General features: G+C 43.3%; 1 protein-coding gene across 12 annotated transcripts in view; it reads left to right on the top strand.

The window, feature by feature from the left end:
• The window catches only part of LOC122542474 (protein mono-ADP-ribosyltransferase PARP6), a 159,891-nt gene that overhangs the window by 116,109 nt on the left and 28,028 nt on the right, over positions 1-15,754 (top strand). For all 12 annotated transcript variants that reach the window (XR_006309808.2, XR_006309809.2, XR_015754175.1 and 9 more), the window contains 3 exons: positions 948-1,073; positions 5,065-5,130; positions 14,970-15,037. Coding sequence is in view for 9 of the 12 variants with exons in the window: in XM_043680217.2 (XP_043536152.1) it covers positions 948-1,073; positions 5,065-5,130; positions 14,970-15,037 (260 nt within the window). In the remaining 3 variants the exon portion in view is untranslated. The remainder of the gene's footprint in view (positions 1-947; positions 1,074-5,064; positions 5,131-14,969; positions 15,038-15,754) is intronic.

The following is a 15,754-nucleotide window of genomic DNA, read 5'->3' as shown; positions in this document are numbered from 1 at the left end:
CATCCTGCCCTTGTGGCTACACATCGCTACAGCTCGAGCCTCGTAACTCCTAACTTGCCTTTACCTAGCTTTGGCCTTGACCATTCTCAATCTTGGAATGTACATTACTAGCAGTGGCTCAGTAAGTAGTAGAGGTAATATGGTGAGGCCACAATTGGAGTATTGTGTGCAGTTCTGGTCACCACATCGCAGGCAGGAAATAATTGTTCTGGAGAGAGTGCAGAGATAATTTACTGGCATGTTGCCAGGACTGGAGAATTGTAGCTACAAAGAGAGATTGGAGAGGTTGGGGTTGTTTTCCATGGAACAGAGAAGGCTGAGGGGTGACATGGTTGAGGTGTACAATGCTGTGAGGGGTTGAGATACAGTAGATAGAAGGAGCCTGTTTCCCTTGGCAGAGAGTTCAAAAACCAAGGGTCATAGATTCAAGCTGAGTGGCAGAAAGATTAAAGGGGAGTTTTTTTAACAGACTGGGTGGTGAGTGACTGGAGTTAGTGGTGGAGGCAGAGACCCTACATTCTTTTTAAAAGGTACCTGGACATTAAGTGCTGTAAGCTGCAGGGCTATGGGCAGGAAGATGAGATTAGAAAGGGCATCCGCGTGTCATCAGGTCAGCGTGCACAAGAGGGGCTGTATGGTCCTCTCCTGTGCTGTATCTTTTCTATAGTTTCTAACCCAATTGCCTAAGAATTGCCTGACGGACATTGACTATAATTGGGAGAAAGACTCTCCTGTTTCTCGGATGCTGCCTGACCGGCTGTGTGTTTTCAGTGCCACACTATTTGACACTGAATATAACTGGTGAAGTGGGACTCCCACCAGCTCTCTCACAAGCAAAAATGTTACCTGTTGGCCATTACATATCGCCTTTAGTATGGGATAGGGGCACCCCTTATGCCTTGTTTAATGCTGAGTTCAGGCAATAACAAAGGTTTTGTTTACTCTAGGTGGTGGACCTATTGGTCGCAATGTGTCGAGCTGCTCTGGAGTCTCCAAGGAAGAGCATTATATTTGAGCCTTACCCTTCTGTTGTGGACCCGAGTGATCCCAAAACCCTTGCGTTCAACCCCAAGGTGAGCTTTTACTAAACAGAAAAGCTTAACGCCAGGCTGGAACCCCATAATTGCTGCTGATCCTATGCAATTGGGTGAAACCTTCTCATTAATTTCACTTCTGTTTATCCTTCTCTTGCTGTAGGTTGGAGTCTTTAGAATTGTGCCCGTTCCAGAAAGATCTCTTTGATCACTTGTTTCATTCTGTCAACCCAGCATGTTTTTCTCTATTTCCCACCACTATTGGATTGATGTTGGGGTGGCATGGTGGCTCAGTGGTTCGCTACTGGTCCCTCACAGCACCAGGGACCCAGGTTCAAATCCACGTGCGTGTTTACCCTCCGGTTGCTCTAGTTTCCTCCCACAGCCCAAAGATATGCAGGTTACGGTGGGATTGGCCATGCTAAATTGCCCTTTGGGTCCAAGGATGTGCAGACTAGGTGGACTAGCCATGGGGCTAGTGGAGGGTTACAGGAATAGGGTGGGTGTGGATGGCATGTGTCGGTGTGACCTGTTTCCTCACTGTTGGGATTCTATGTTTCTAATTGCAGGTTTGAAGCAGTGTAGAAAAGGGTCATCCCGTTCATTGTAACGGCACTGGCTATTCAAATGAGCATTATGACTCAGTGTAATTCTCCAATCTTTCTCCCATAAGCTTACAAATTGTTTCTCTTCAAATCATCATCCAACATTCTCTTAAGTACCTCAACTTAACCTGCCTCCAGGCAGCGCATCCCAGACTCTAACAACTCACTGAATGAAAAAGTATTTTATCCTCATCACATTTGCTTCCTTGGCGAATTATTTCAAAGCTGTCCCCTTCTGTTATGAGTAGGAACAGTTTCTCCCTATCTGCTCTGTCCACACCCCTTGTGTTTTTCAAATCTTCCATCAAATCTCCTCTTAATCTTCTCCTCTCCAATGATAATAATCCCAACTGCTCCAATTTATTCTCATATCTGAAGCTGATAAAGCTGGAACCATTCCTGTAAATCTCCTGCACTCTCTCTAGTGCGTTTCTACCCTTAATCTAATGTGCCACCCATAACTGTACACAATACTCCAGCCGAGGTCTAATTAGTGTTTTATTAAAGTTCTGCATAGCCTCCATGTGGCCTAAATATTAAAAAAAAGGACCTTTTTTATAGAACCCAATTTAGTGACAACAGGTAAGTTGGATGGCAAGTAGAATATTGACCTTTGTTTCAAGAGGAATGGGGTATAAACGTAAGGAGGACTTGCTATGACGTTCCAGACTTGATGTTGCTGTGTGAGACATTCTCTCCACTGGGTTACGCTGGCACTGGAGGCAATTCAAAAAAGATTCACCAGATTGATTCTTAGTTTGAAGGTCTCGTATTCTGAAGGAAGGAGGAGCAATTTGAGCCAATACTCATTTGAGTTTATAAGAATAGAAGGAGGTTTTGTTGAAACATGTAGGTTTCTGAGGGGCATGACAGGATAGATACTGGGAACATGTTTCCCTCTGAAGGAATCTAGAGTCAGGAGGTACGGTGCAAAAACAAAGGGTGTCATAATTCAGACCACTAGCTATAGGAGCAGCCCATTGAGAGGAGTGGTGCTGGAAAAGCACAGCAGGTCAGGCAGCATCCGAGGAGCAGCCCGTTGGAGCAGCCTTCACCATTTGATCGTGGGCTGATATGTTTATGGTGATGAGGAGGAATTTCATCTCTGAAGTTTGTGAATTTTTCAAATTCGCTGTCCAAAGATAACTGTGCAAGCGGAACTATTGAATGTATTCAAGAAAAGACAGACATTTAAATCAGGTGCAAGTTTTACAAGCAACAAGTTAGGAAGTGGAGTTAAGATCACAATCTGATTGGCTATGGTCTTATTGATGGCAGATCAGGCTTGAAAGGCTATTCCTGCTCCTAACTTTTCCATTCTAGGTTTTCCAAGAGTTGGCTTTTCAATAAGGCGTAGCTTTAAATTATACAATTAAACTATAAAATATGGCACTTTAATACATTCCTGAAAAAAGACAGATTTTGTTAAAGCATCTCACCGAGAGAAGAGGCAACATATAGGGAAACATTACTACTGAATGAGAAGAGTGTTCGTATGGTTGGCAAGTGGACCTTGATGGGCAGAGGCAAGTGTGGTGTTGGAAAGGCACAACAGATCAGGCAGTATCTGAGGAGCAGGAGAATTGACGTTTTGGGCAAAAAGCCCTTCATCATGCCAGCCTGCTTTTCCAGAACCACACTCTCGACTCTGATCTCCAGCATCTGCAGTCCTCACTTTCTCCTTTGTTGGGCAAATGTGTCGCCACAGAGAATGAGCAGGCCTAAGGTCATGCTTGTTCCTGAAAAGTGCCCATCTACTTCAGAGTGGAAGACTGAGGTATCTCAAAGATTGAACAACAGGTAAAGCTAGCTGTTTCTGTGCTAGCTATGCAATAGCAACACTATGTCATGTTGGTCACTAACAGGAATGCCACCATCAAGCTAAAGAGACACACTACTCATCACACAAATAAATACTGTGGTAGATGAATGTCAATCTCAGTGTGATGCCAGTGGGTCAGTTTTTGTAATTTGGAAGGACTGGTGGATAATAGCCCTTTTTGCTGTTTGTAACAAGCAGGGTACTGACCATCTCCCACTAGCCTATGCTTGCAGAAATCAAAGCACAGTGTCCAACATTAAACGTGCTAAGAATTTAGGTTTGTTGGTTGGGTTTACAGCATGACTTACCTCCACATACCTAGATACACTAATATAATTGGCCCTATTCTTCACACTCAGAAAGAACAAGACCACATGCTGCACTTGTTTCAGATGAACTCATCAAGTGATAACCATGCACTGTGTCATTCCTCAGGGGGATGAGTAAATCTGCCTGGTTTAACATTTGAACAAACATTGGCAGTTAATTGTCAGTCATCATGTAACCAGTGCTTTCGACATAACAATGCCCCTCTCAATCAGAGCCGGCCAATCAGCAGCGGCTTCTTGAATGGTGATTTCCCATTACAATTGGATTTCTTATGACTTCTCCTGATGAATGAAAAACATCGCGTTTTAGACAAAGCGCTGTATTATCAAAGAAACATTTTAATGTATTGTTTTGTTTCATTTTTATCCAGTTATTTAAAAGATTTTTTTAACCTTCAACCTAGGTACTTTTGTATAAACTCTCCTGCCAGTTACTCACAGCCACACTGTAATGGGAAATCACCATACAAAAATAATCTGCAGATTGATTGGCTCTGATTGATAGGGGCATTGCTATGTTGAATGCACCAGTTTATGATGGCTGACAGTTAACTGCCAATCTTTGTTCAAATGTTAACTAAGCACTTGTGACTTTATTAATATTAATTCTTTGTTCAATTTATAAGTCACCATTTCAGAGTTTTTATTTAGCAATCAACAGGCATTTTTGTTGATAACTTCTTCATTTGGACCTTCGGTAAATATGGACAAAGCTCTAGTGAATCCATAACTTAGTGTGATAAGTTGGAAGAATTATATATAAGATTATTTAAATGTTTAGAGATGATCACTGAAGAGTTTCATGAGGTAATGTGTCTTTCTGAACTTTGACCTCCAAACCTTGTTTTCTTTAAGGGTTGGTTAGCTCAGTGGGTTGGATGGCTGGCATTGAAATGCAGTTCATACCAACAGCGTGGGTTCAATTCCTGCACTGGCTGAGGTTACAATGAAAGGCTCTTCTTTGTAACCTCTCCCCTTCTTTGAGATATGGTGACTCTCAGTTTAAGGCACCACCAGTTGTCTCTCTCTATTGAGAGAGTGGTCTGGTGAGGCTATGGCAACTCTACCTTAATGTTTCCTGTTAATGTATCAATTATATGTTCAATTTGCACCTCTCAACTGCTTGGACTTTAACTGTGAGACTTTGCCAAGGCAATTTCGGCCTCAGCTTTGTTAATGTTGGCAGCTTGAAGATGTTGTGAGTTGCTGTCATAACCGCACTATTATCCACACCATGAACTGTATCTCACTATTTTCCTGTTGCCCACTTACAGAAGAAGAACTACGAGAGGCTACAGAAAGCATTGGATAGCGTAATGTCCATCAGAGAAATGACACAGGTAGGTCAACAATGCTCATTTTCTGTGTCTACGCTCTATCTTGTTATAGTTTCTTCCTTGCAAGTATTAGATATTTACCAAATAAAATGAAACACAATGAAAATGGATCCTATACTAGTCAGTGGGACAGATCTTTAATGTGGATTAGAGCTATAATCATTGAAACCTACAAAATATTTAAAGCTATAGACATGGTTGATGTAAATAAGATGTCACCCCTGGTTGGGCAGTCTCAAGGTAAGGGCTGCAGTTTAAAAGTAAAAGTGATGACTCTGAGATCTGAGATTCCAATTTGTCCAAAGATTAATTCCTGAGATAAAAGGCTTGTCATCTGAGGAGGGAATGAGCAGTTGAGGCTAATACTCGTGAACGTTCAGAAGGATGAGCGGAGATTTGGATGGAGGTGGACAGGCTGCAAAAGGAGGTGTACAGATTGACAACGTAGCATGGCATGGGTGTTACCCCTTGTGGAGCAATCTAGAACAAGTGGTCATCGTTTTCGACTGAGGGTGGCAGATTTAAAACTGAGATGACAAGAAACTATTTCTTTTAAAGGGCTTTGGAACTGTGGCTTTTAATACCCAGAGACAATTTAAGTGGGAGATAGACAGATTTTTAGTGAGTAACAGGTTCAAGGGCATGGAAGGTGGGCAGGAGAGTGGAGTTGAGACCAAGATGGGATAAGTCATGATTGTATTGAATGCTGAAACAATATCAAGGGCCTGAATTGCCTACTCTTGCTCCTCGTCCTTATGAAATGAGGAGAAATTATTTTACTCAGAAGTTTGTGAACCTTTGCGATTCTGTGTCACTGAGGGCTGTGGAGACTCAGTCTTTGAGTAATTTTAAGATGGAGATTAATAGATTTTGGTACAGAGTGGTGTGCAGAGCTATTGGGATGGGGTGATTAAAAGGCATTGAAGTGTTCTATTGACCATGATCGTACAGAATGGCAGGGCAGCTGAATGGACTACACCTGTTCCTATATCCTGTCGCTTTGGAAACCTTAGACTTTTCATTAACATTGGTTTCACTCACAGCTTGTATTGTTTTTAAATTGGATGGCAAGTCAGAAATTAAGTTGAAATGTCTAGTTGTTCTTGGAACAATCAATACCATTCATTCTCTTCTCGGTAAAATCTCGACCTGCCAATCAAGCAAGCCACTTTATCCTGGATGGTGCCGAGCATCTTGAGTATTGTTGGAGCTGTGGCCATCCAGGCAAGTGGGGAATATCCCAACATACTCTTGACTTGCGCTTTGCAGATGGTGGACAGGCTTTGGGGCAATCAAGAGGTGAATTACCCGCTGAGGGTTTTTGGATCTTTCTTGAACAGTAAAGCCCAGAATCCCCATTGGAATAAAGATATTGATGAGAAGATCATTTATGGCCCATCCCTAATTACCTTTGAGTTAAGCGACTAGTTAGGCAACTTTGGAGGACAGTTAAAAGTTGACTACAATGCCTGTGGATCTGGAATTGCAAGTGGGCCTGATCAGGTAAGGATGGCTGATTTCCAATCCTAAAGGGCATTAACAAACCAGATGGGTTACATCAAAAATCAGTGAGAGTTTCATGGGTATCATTACCGAGAGTAGTTTTCAAATAATCACAGAATCCCTACAGCTTGGAAGTAGGTTATTCGGCCCATCAAGTCCACATTGACCTTCCAAAGAGCATCCCACGCAAATCCTGTCCCATAACCCTACATCTCCCATGCCTACACATCTCTGGACGCTATGGGGTAATGTAGCATGGCCAATCCACCTAACCTGCACATCTATGTACTATCAGAGATAACAGGAGCACCCAGAGGAAACCCACGCAGACACAGGGAGAATGTGTATACTCCTCCCAGACAGTTGCCTGAGGCTGGAATTGAACCCAGGTCCCTGGTACTATGAGGCAACAATGTTAACCACTGAGCCACTGTGCCACTCTTAATAGCTATTAATTGAATTTAAATTTCATCATTTCTTGTGGTCAGGTTTGAACCTACATTCCCAGAGCAATAGCTTCAGCCTTTGTATTGTTAACCCAATGACATCATCGCTACTTCAGCTTTGTTCCCCAGCAACGTTCCCATGCACTGGCTCGTGGACATGGTCCCAAAATCACTGGTTACAAATTACTTAATTCTCATGTAATGCTATCATGATTTTTATTATGTAATCACTACAAACCATTAGCTCTGCCTGCAGACTTCCAAACTAATACAAGAACACTTTTGCTGTTAGTTTGCTGAATAACCTCCAATTACCAGATTTGTGGGCCCTTTGTTAATACAAAATTCGGGAAACAAAAATATTTGGCTCCGAATTGACTGTCAATCAGGACTGACTTATTTATTTGATGAGTATTTTGCTGGATTTGGCTGACTAGATATTCTACATTAATCTAATCTTATTTGCCAGCATTTGCCCCATATCCATCAAAACCCTTCCTATTCATTTACCATCCAAATGCCTTTTAAATGTTGTATTTGTACCAGCCTCCACCACTTCCTCTGGCAGCACATTCCATACACACACCACCTTCTGCCTGAAGAAGTTGCTCCTTAGGTCCTTTTTAAATCTTGCCCCTCTCATCTCAAACTCCCCCTACCTTGGGAAAAGAAAATCTTGGCTGTTCACCCTGTCAATGCCCCTCATGATTTTATAAGGTCATGCCTCAGCATCCGACAGTCCAGGGAAAATAGCCCCAGCTTATTCAGCCTTTCCCTATATCTCAAACCATCCAACCCTGGCAACATTCTTGTCAATCTTTTCTGAACCCTTTCAAGTTTAGCAACATCATTCCTGTAGCAGGGAGACCAGAATTGAACACAGTAATTCAAAAGTGGCCTAACCAATGTTAGAGCTGCAACATGACCTCCTGTACTCAATGCATTGACCAAGAAAGGCAAGCATACCAAACGCCTTCTTCACTACCCTCTCTACCTGCGGCTCCCCTTTCAAGGAACTATGAACGTGCACTTCAAGATCTTGTTCAGTAAAGTCCTCTTAGAAACATGCATTTCAAGTAAATTACACAGTACTGCCCCATTATCTGCATATCTGAAGGTGTTTCAGTTGATTTGAATGAGCTTCATGAAGAGGACCCTTTGAAAACTAAGCTTTTTGCGAAGCTTTGCTTGCCTCTTGCCTGAGAGACAGAGTAAGACATATCGCTGTCAGGAAACACCCACACATCTGAGATTTACAATATCTGGAAATGCTTGAATCTTGGTTAAAGGTCTACTTGAATGATTGGTGATTGTTAGCAAAATTAAGGCAGACATCTGCAGCTTTTAACAGCTCTACAGAAGGAGCAGACACTGTCAAATTAAATAAGTGAAGGAGGAGGAACAAAACCTGTGAAGCAGTGAGAAGTGTTAAAATAGCTGACAAGAAAACTTAAAGAGTGGCTGTGAGACATGAAGTGTGTAGTAGCCAACTTTATGTATCTTTCTGCACCTCTTGTCAGTTAAGTACTGATGAGAGGGTAATGGGGAAACCTGAAACTCGGTCCTCTGACTGTAAATAGAAGGGGAATATCCTTCAAAGGAGAAAGTGAGGACTGCAGATGCTGGAGATCAGAGCTGAAAATGTGTTGCTGGAAAAGCGCAGCAGGTCAGGCAGCATCCAAGGAACAGGAGAATCGACGTTTCGGGCATGAGCCCTTCTTCAGAATATCCTTCAAAGTCCTAATAATTGTATTCTCTTGCACAGTTTTCCCAAACTTGCCGCACTGACTGTACACCATGTCCCTGCTGTTCTTCCTCTCTCCACAGGTGGCAGTATTGCCAGGCCCTCACTGATCACTGCGCCATCTTTAAGGTCCCAGCTGCACAGTTGGCCAAGTGATGGCAGTCCACAGCTGTCCTTCACAGCTTGTTTTGTTTGTCCAGTCCATCAGCCTGGGGGCAATTTGCACCCCTGCTTCGTCACTTGGTCCTGCTGGGTGGGGAGTGTGTGGCGCATATGGCTCCTACTCCTGGAAAGTACCCTGAGATGATGGTGCCTCATGGGTGTTTCAGAGGAGCGAGTGGTGAGCTGGAGTCACCAGGTTATCTCGCTGCATTACTTTGATGTTGGGAACGTGTCTCCATTCAGTTTCTACTCAGCATCTGGGAGAATGGGAAGCTGCCTAATGGTGAAGATGTCGATGGACGTAAGACCATGCCTCTGTCTGCTCATTGATGAGAATTGCACCTTACTGGGTTAACGCTTGGTTGGAAAATAGAGCTTCTTACTCTCGATGGTGGGAGGCTCGGCCAATCTCCCAATTTTCTTCGATGCCTGCACCATTGGTGGCTCAGTGGTTAGCACTGCTGCCTCACGGTGCCAGGGACCCAGGTTTGATTCCAGCTTTTGGTGACTGTGTAGAGCTTCTTTCGGGTGTTCCTCCCACAGTCCAAAGATGCACAGGTTAGGTGGACTGGCCATGCTAAGTTGCCCATAGTGTCCAGGGTTGTGCAGGCTAGGTGGGTCAGCCGTGGTAAATGCGGGGTTACAGGAATAAAGTAGGGGGCTTGGGTGAGATGTTCTTCAGAGGATCGGTGCAACTCGATGGGCCAAATGGCCTCTTTCCACACTGTAGGAATTCTGTGATTCATTCAGGGGCTGGAAAGATTCCACCCTAAGCCATTTAAAAACAATCTTTTATTTCAGTATTTCAATGTCAACATTTACTAGTTTCTCCCAGTTTACTTCATGCAAATGATGAAGAGAAACCCCTCAAACACTGGCTTCCTGGATCTCAACCCAATGCCTGCTGACTCGCGAAGGTGTGCCGAGGGAAAGTGGGTCCTTTCACACCAAAAGGTTTGCCAGCAGCCTCTATAAATGTTCAATAGGAGAGGACCAATTTTTTTTAGCATGAAAGTAAATGATGTGATTGTACTTCACAGGATCACAGCAGTCTTATAGAACAGACAAATGTCCTTTGGCCCATCATACCTGCATCCTTTATAGAATCGTATGGTATAGAAGAGGTCCTTTGACACATTGAGTCTGTACTGCCAAAGATTAATGGTATGGAAGCAGGCCATTTGGTTCAAACTGACCCTCCAAAGAGCATCCCACTCAGACCCACTCCTCCACCCTATCCGTGTAACACTGCATTTCCCACCTCGCTTGCATATCTCTGGACAATACAGGCAATTTCTCTCGGCCAATCCACCTAACCTGCACATCTTTGGACTGTGGGAGGAAACCAGAACACCCGGAAGAAACCCACACAGACACGGGGAGAATGTGCAAACTCCACACAGACAGGTGCCTGAGGCTGGAATCGAACCCAGGTCCCTGATGTTTTGAGGCAGCAATTACTTTTATCCAAATACTCGTCTAATGCCCTCTTGTATGCTTCAATTTACATCTGTCTTCACCACACTTAAAGCACATGTATAAGCAGAAGAAATTGAAAGCATAAGAAAGGAGCTGTATATATGTAGAAATTTGCAAATCCTAAAATACAACTCTTTGAAATGTTGTCATTTGTAAATTAACATTACCTTATATAGAAAGCGCAGCAGGTCCCACAGGCAGTGATGAAGGATTCATTTATGGTGATATCGGTTGAGGACATATCCCTGTTCGACTTTCATACTGAACAGGTACACACACACGTGCCCTCAATCACATTGCTTTAACACTGTACCACAACAAAAGTCTTAATCCAGGACTGCAACCGAATTCCATTCCCTGCTGAGTCAGAGATGGGAGTTTCTTATCCTTCTTCTTTCATTACTGTGTATCTCTCGTGCATTTCAAAGTTCAATTAAGAGTCACCCACATTGCTATATATAGAGTCACAAGGAGGCCAGACCTGGTCTTGATGGCAGATTTCCTTCCCTAAAGGATAGTGGTGGACCGGATAAGTTTTTACGACAATTGATGCTAGTTCCATGGTCACCATCACTGAAACCGGCCTTCAATTCTCAATTGATTAGAACCCATCTCTTGTGAGCATTAACCTGGCCTCTGGATTACTACCCTATGGCATTACCATTACAGCAATGTCTCTCCTAAGTGCGAGAAAGGTACCAACTTAACCACGATGGCATATGCATAGAAATACACTTGCATTGACTGCTTTGCCAGTCTGATTCCTGGGACGGCAGGACTGAAATAGGAAGAAGATCAGTAATGATTTTATTCACTGGAGTTCAGAAGAATGATGGGCAATCTTATAGAAGCCGATAAAATTCTATCAGGACTGGGCAGAGTAAGTGCAGGAAGGATGTGGCCAGGATGCCCAGAAATACCATCCATGAACACTGGGCAGGCCATTTAGGACTGAGATGAGGCGAAGTTTCTTCACCCAGAGAAATGGGGAGACTGTGGAATTCTCTGCCACAGAATGCAGTTGAGACAAAAAAAAATCAGGTGCTGGAATCCAAGGTAGACAAGTAGGGGGCTGGAAGAACACAGCAAGCCAGGCAGCATCAGGTGGACAAGTCAACATTTCAGGTGTAACCCTTCTTTAGAAAGCAGTTGAGGCCAAATTACTGAATGTTTCCAAGAAGGGCTGGAGGGAGTCAAAGGGTATGAGGAGAATGTGGAACAGATCATCCAACTGAGTTGAATGATCAGCTATGATCATGTTGTATGGGAGAGCAGGCTTGAAGGGTCGAATGGTCTACTCCTTCTCCTAATTTCTCTTTACATGACTCAGCCTGCTCCCAGACTTAATCACGGAAGTCAAAGCTAGCACTTCAGTGTAGTACTGAGTGAGTACTGCATTGTTCTGAGACTTAGGCAAACCAAGACTCTTCCTGTCTGCTTTGGTGGATGTGAAAGGTCCCATTTGCACTTATCTTGAAGGAGAGTGGGGGAGTTCTCTTTGGTATCCTGGGCAATACCCTCAATCAGCATTGCAAACAAAAGCCAGATTATCTGGTCACTGTCACATTACTGTCTGTAGGAGGTTGCTGAGTGCAAATTAGCTTCCAATTTCATCCCTTATCTTTCATGCATTATTCCCCACATTACAACAGTGCCTACATTTCGAAAAAAAAGTGCTTCATTGGCTAGAAAGTACATTGGATATTTTCCTGACCACTGGACGTCTCAATCATGCAAGCCTTACGTTATTTTGTGCAGAAATTTGAATGAAATGAAATGGTCTACTGCTAATTGCCACATCCTTTTACATAGAATGTAGAAGAGTACAACACAGGAATGAGCCCCTCGGCCCATGATGTTGTGACAAACATAATGCCGAATTAAACTAATCCCTTCTGCCTGCCCTTGCTCCATATCCCTCCACTCCTTGTATATTCATGTGCTTATCTAAAAATCCCTTCAATACTCCTGTCATATCTGCCTCCACCACCAACTGCCTCCACCAGCGTGTTCCACACTCTCTGTAGAAAACTTGCCCCTCACGTCACCATTGAACTTCCCCCTCTCATCTGAAATGTATGCCCCCTAGTTTTAGACACTTCAACTCTGGGAAAAAGATTCTGATCGTCAACCCTATTTATACACCTCGTAATTTTATAGATTCCTTTCAAGTGTCCCCTCAGCATCTACTGCTCCAGAGAAAACAACCTGAGTTTTTCCAGCATCTTCTTATAAGTCATACCCTCTAACATCTCCTGCACCTCCCCACAGCCTCCACATCCTTCCTGTAATCTGGTGACAAGAAATGAATGCAATACGCTAAGTGTGGCCTAACCAAAGTCTTATAAAGCTGCAACATGACATCCTGACTCTTGTACTCAATTCCCCGATCAATAAAGGCAAGCATGCCATGTGCCTTCTTTACCATCCTATCTACTTACATGGCCACTTTCAGGGAGCTATGGACTTGAACCCCAAGAACCCTCTGTACATCAATGCTGTTTAGGGTCCTGTCAGTAACTGTATACTTTTACTTAATATTTGATCTCCCAAAGTGCAGCACCTCACACTTACTGGGATTAACCTCTATCTGCCATTTATCCGCCCATATCTGCAACTGAGCTATATCCTCCTGCATCTTTGATAACCTTCTACTCTGTCCATGACTCTACCTATCTTTATATTGTCTGCAAATTTACTAGCCCATCAATCCACATTTTCATCCAAGTCATTTGTATATATCACAAACAGCAGAGGTCCCAGGACAGATCCCTGTGGAACAACACTAGTCATGGATCTCCAGCCTGAAGAACCCCTTTCGCCCCCACCTTCTGCCTTCTATGGGCAAACCGATTCTGAATCCATGCAGCCAAGTCACTATGGATCCCATGCATCTCAATATTCTGGATGAACCTACCATGAGGGACCTGGTTGAAAGTCTCACTAAAATCCACATTGACAACATTCATTGCTCTACCCTCACCGATCATTTTCATCACCTCCTTGAAAAATTCAAGACATGACCTGACCTCCACATGCTGACTGTCCCCGATTAAGCCATACTTTTCCAAATGCCCGTACATCCTATCCTGAAGAATTATCTCCAATAGCTTCCCAACCATGGGTGTGAAACTCATCATTCTGTAGTTTCCTGGATTATCCCTATTTTCCTTCTTGAACACAGGAACAAACTTAGCTACTCACCAGTCCTCTGGGACCTCTCCAGTAGCTATTGAGGATACAAAGATCTTGGTCAAGGCACCAGCAGTCTTCTCTCTTGCCTCTCTCAATAACCTGAGGTAGATACCATCTGGCCCTGGGGACATATCCATCTTAATGCTCTTCAAGAGAACCCAATACCACATATTTCTTGATCTCAAAATGCCTTAGCATATTAGCATGCTCCACACAAATTTCACTAAACCCCATATTCTTCTCCTGGGTGAATATCAACACAAAATACTTATTTAGGATCTCTGCCTCCAAACACAAGTTCGCTCCTTTATCCTTGAGTGGTCCTACTTCCTTCCTAATTATCCTCTTGTTTTAAATCTAAGAATAGAATGCTTTGGGGTTTTCTTTAACCCTTTTCTTAAGAGGGATTTTAAAAATGATCATGTAGTGATGGGACATATATAAGTCACACATAAATGGTTGTGCTTGGCCTTTTTAACCTGTAATCTTTTGCTTCATCTGCACAGCTGGAAACAGATTATTCTGAATTTTATTCCACTGAGCTGCACCTTAATGTTTGAGACTAATTTTAGTTATTGATGTACAGAATGAATATTCACACCCATGAATTTTATATTCATTCACGGGATGGGGCAAAATGGAGACACAAGGCTGAGCCCTAGCATGTAGCCACTAACTAACATGGAGCCACTGGAGACTTGGACTTCCCAACACCAAAAGGATATGACTTGTAGGTTACCTTAGCAATTCCTAAGATGCTAAATGGAACAGAAGGATCCTAGTGGGGCATTACTTCAAGGTAGATCATCAGGACATGGGGATAGAGAATTAATACTGCAAAAGGTATATTTAGGACTGGTTAGAGAATCCATAAGAGTGGAGGCAAAATGTTAAAGGAAGTCTTTAAAAAGCTGCAAAACATGTTGGAAGAATGTAGGTTGGATTTGGATGGATGCACTGGGGAGGGTTGAATAGGCTTTGCCATTCTCATCTCTCTTCTGAATTCCTGACTTGGTAAAAACAATGACTGTGGATGCTGGAAACCGGATTATGGATTAGTGGTGCTGGAAAAGCACAGCAGTTCAGGCAGCATCCGAGGTGCAGTGAAATCAACGTTTCAGGCAAAAGTATTCCTGATGAAGGACTTTTGCCTGAAACGTCGATTTTCCTGCTCCTCGGATGCTGCCTGAACTGCTGTGCTTTTCCAGCACCACTAATCCAGAATCTGAATTCCTGACTTGACTTCCTTCTGACACTGAGGATAAAGTGCATCATTTCCCTGTAAGGTTAACAGCTTGTCATATCTCTTCTAGGGGTCGTACCTGGAGATCAAGAAACAAATGGACAAGTTGGATCCACTGGCTCATCCATTGCTACAATGGTACCTCAGTGTAGTGTGTGTGTGTGTGTGTGTGTGTGTGTGTAGTGCCTTTTGATATGGCAGACACTGTGACCTTGTATTACTTAGCTAGCATCGTATGGGATAGAAAAGATGCCATCCATTTGTGAATGGGGAGATAAGTGAAGACAACAAGCCTGAATCAATGTACTAGCCAGACATAATAATGAAAGGGAAATGTATCCAGTTATATGATGAGTTCCAGTTCTGCCTCTCACCTTCTGATTGGCCAGCAGCTCTCTCAGTCAAGACTCCCTGCTGAGAAAGGGTTACAGTCTTGCTTTAAAGCAATTACCTGGCGCCTGGTGTGAAACATGCTACAGGGCCACGAAAGTGGGGTCATCCCCCAGCCGAGTTTTTAGCTGGGGTGGGTGAACTGTGATTTTATTTTATATTCATTCATGGGAAAATGGCATCACTGGCTAGACCATCATTTATTGCCCATCCCTAATTGCCCAGAGGGCAGTCATTGCAGTGGGTCTGGAGTCACAGGTAGGCCAGACTAGGTAAGAATGGCAGTTTCCTTTCTGAAAGGGTATTAGTGAACCAGATGGGTTTTTCCAACAATTGATTCATGAGAAACACTCAATTCCAGATTTTGTTTTGATTGAATTCAACTTTCACCATCTGATGTGGTGGGACTCAAACCTGGGTTCCCAAAACATTACTTGGGTCTCTGGATTAACCACCCAGTGAGAA

This window comes from Chiloscyllium plagiosum, unplaced genomic scaffold (genome assembly GCF_037043375.1).
Source record: "Chiloscyllium plagiosum isolate Xiang-an unplaced genomic scaffold, Cpla_swu_hap1 HiC_scaffold_42, whole genome shotgun sequence".
NCBI lineage: Eukaryota > Metazoa > Chordata > Chondrichthyes > Orectolobiformes > Hemiscylliidae > Chiloscyllium > Chiloscyllium plagiosum.
This window is presented reverse-complemented; position numbering and strand designations above follow the sequence as displayed.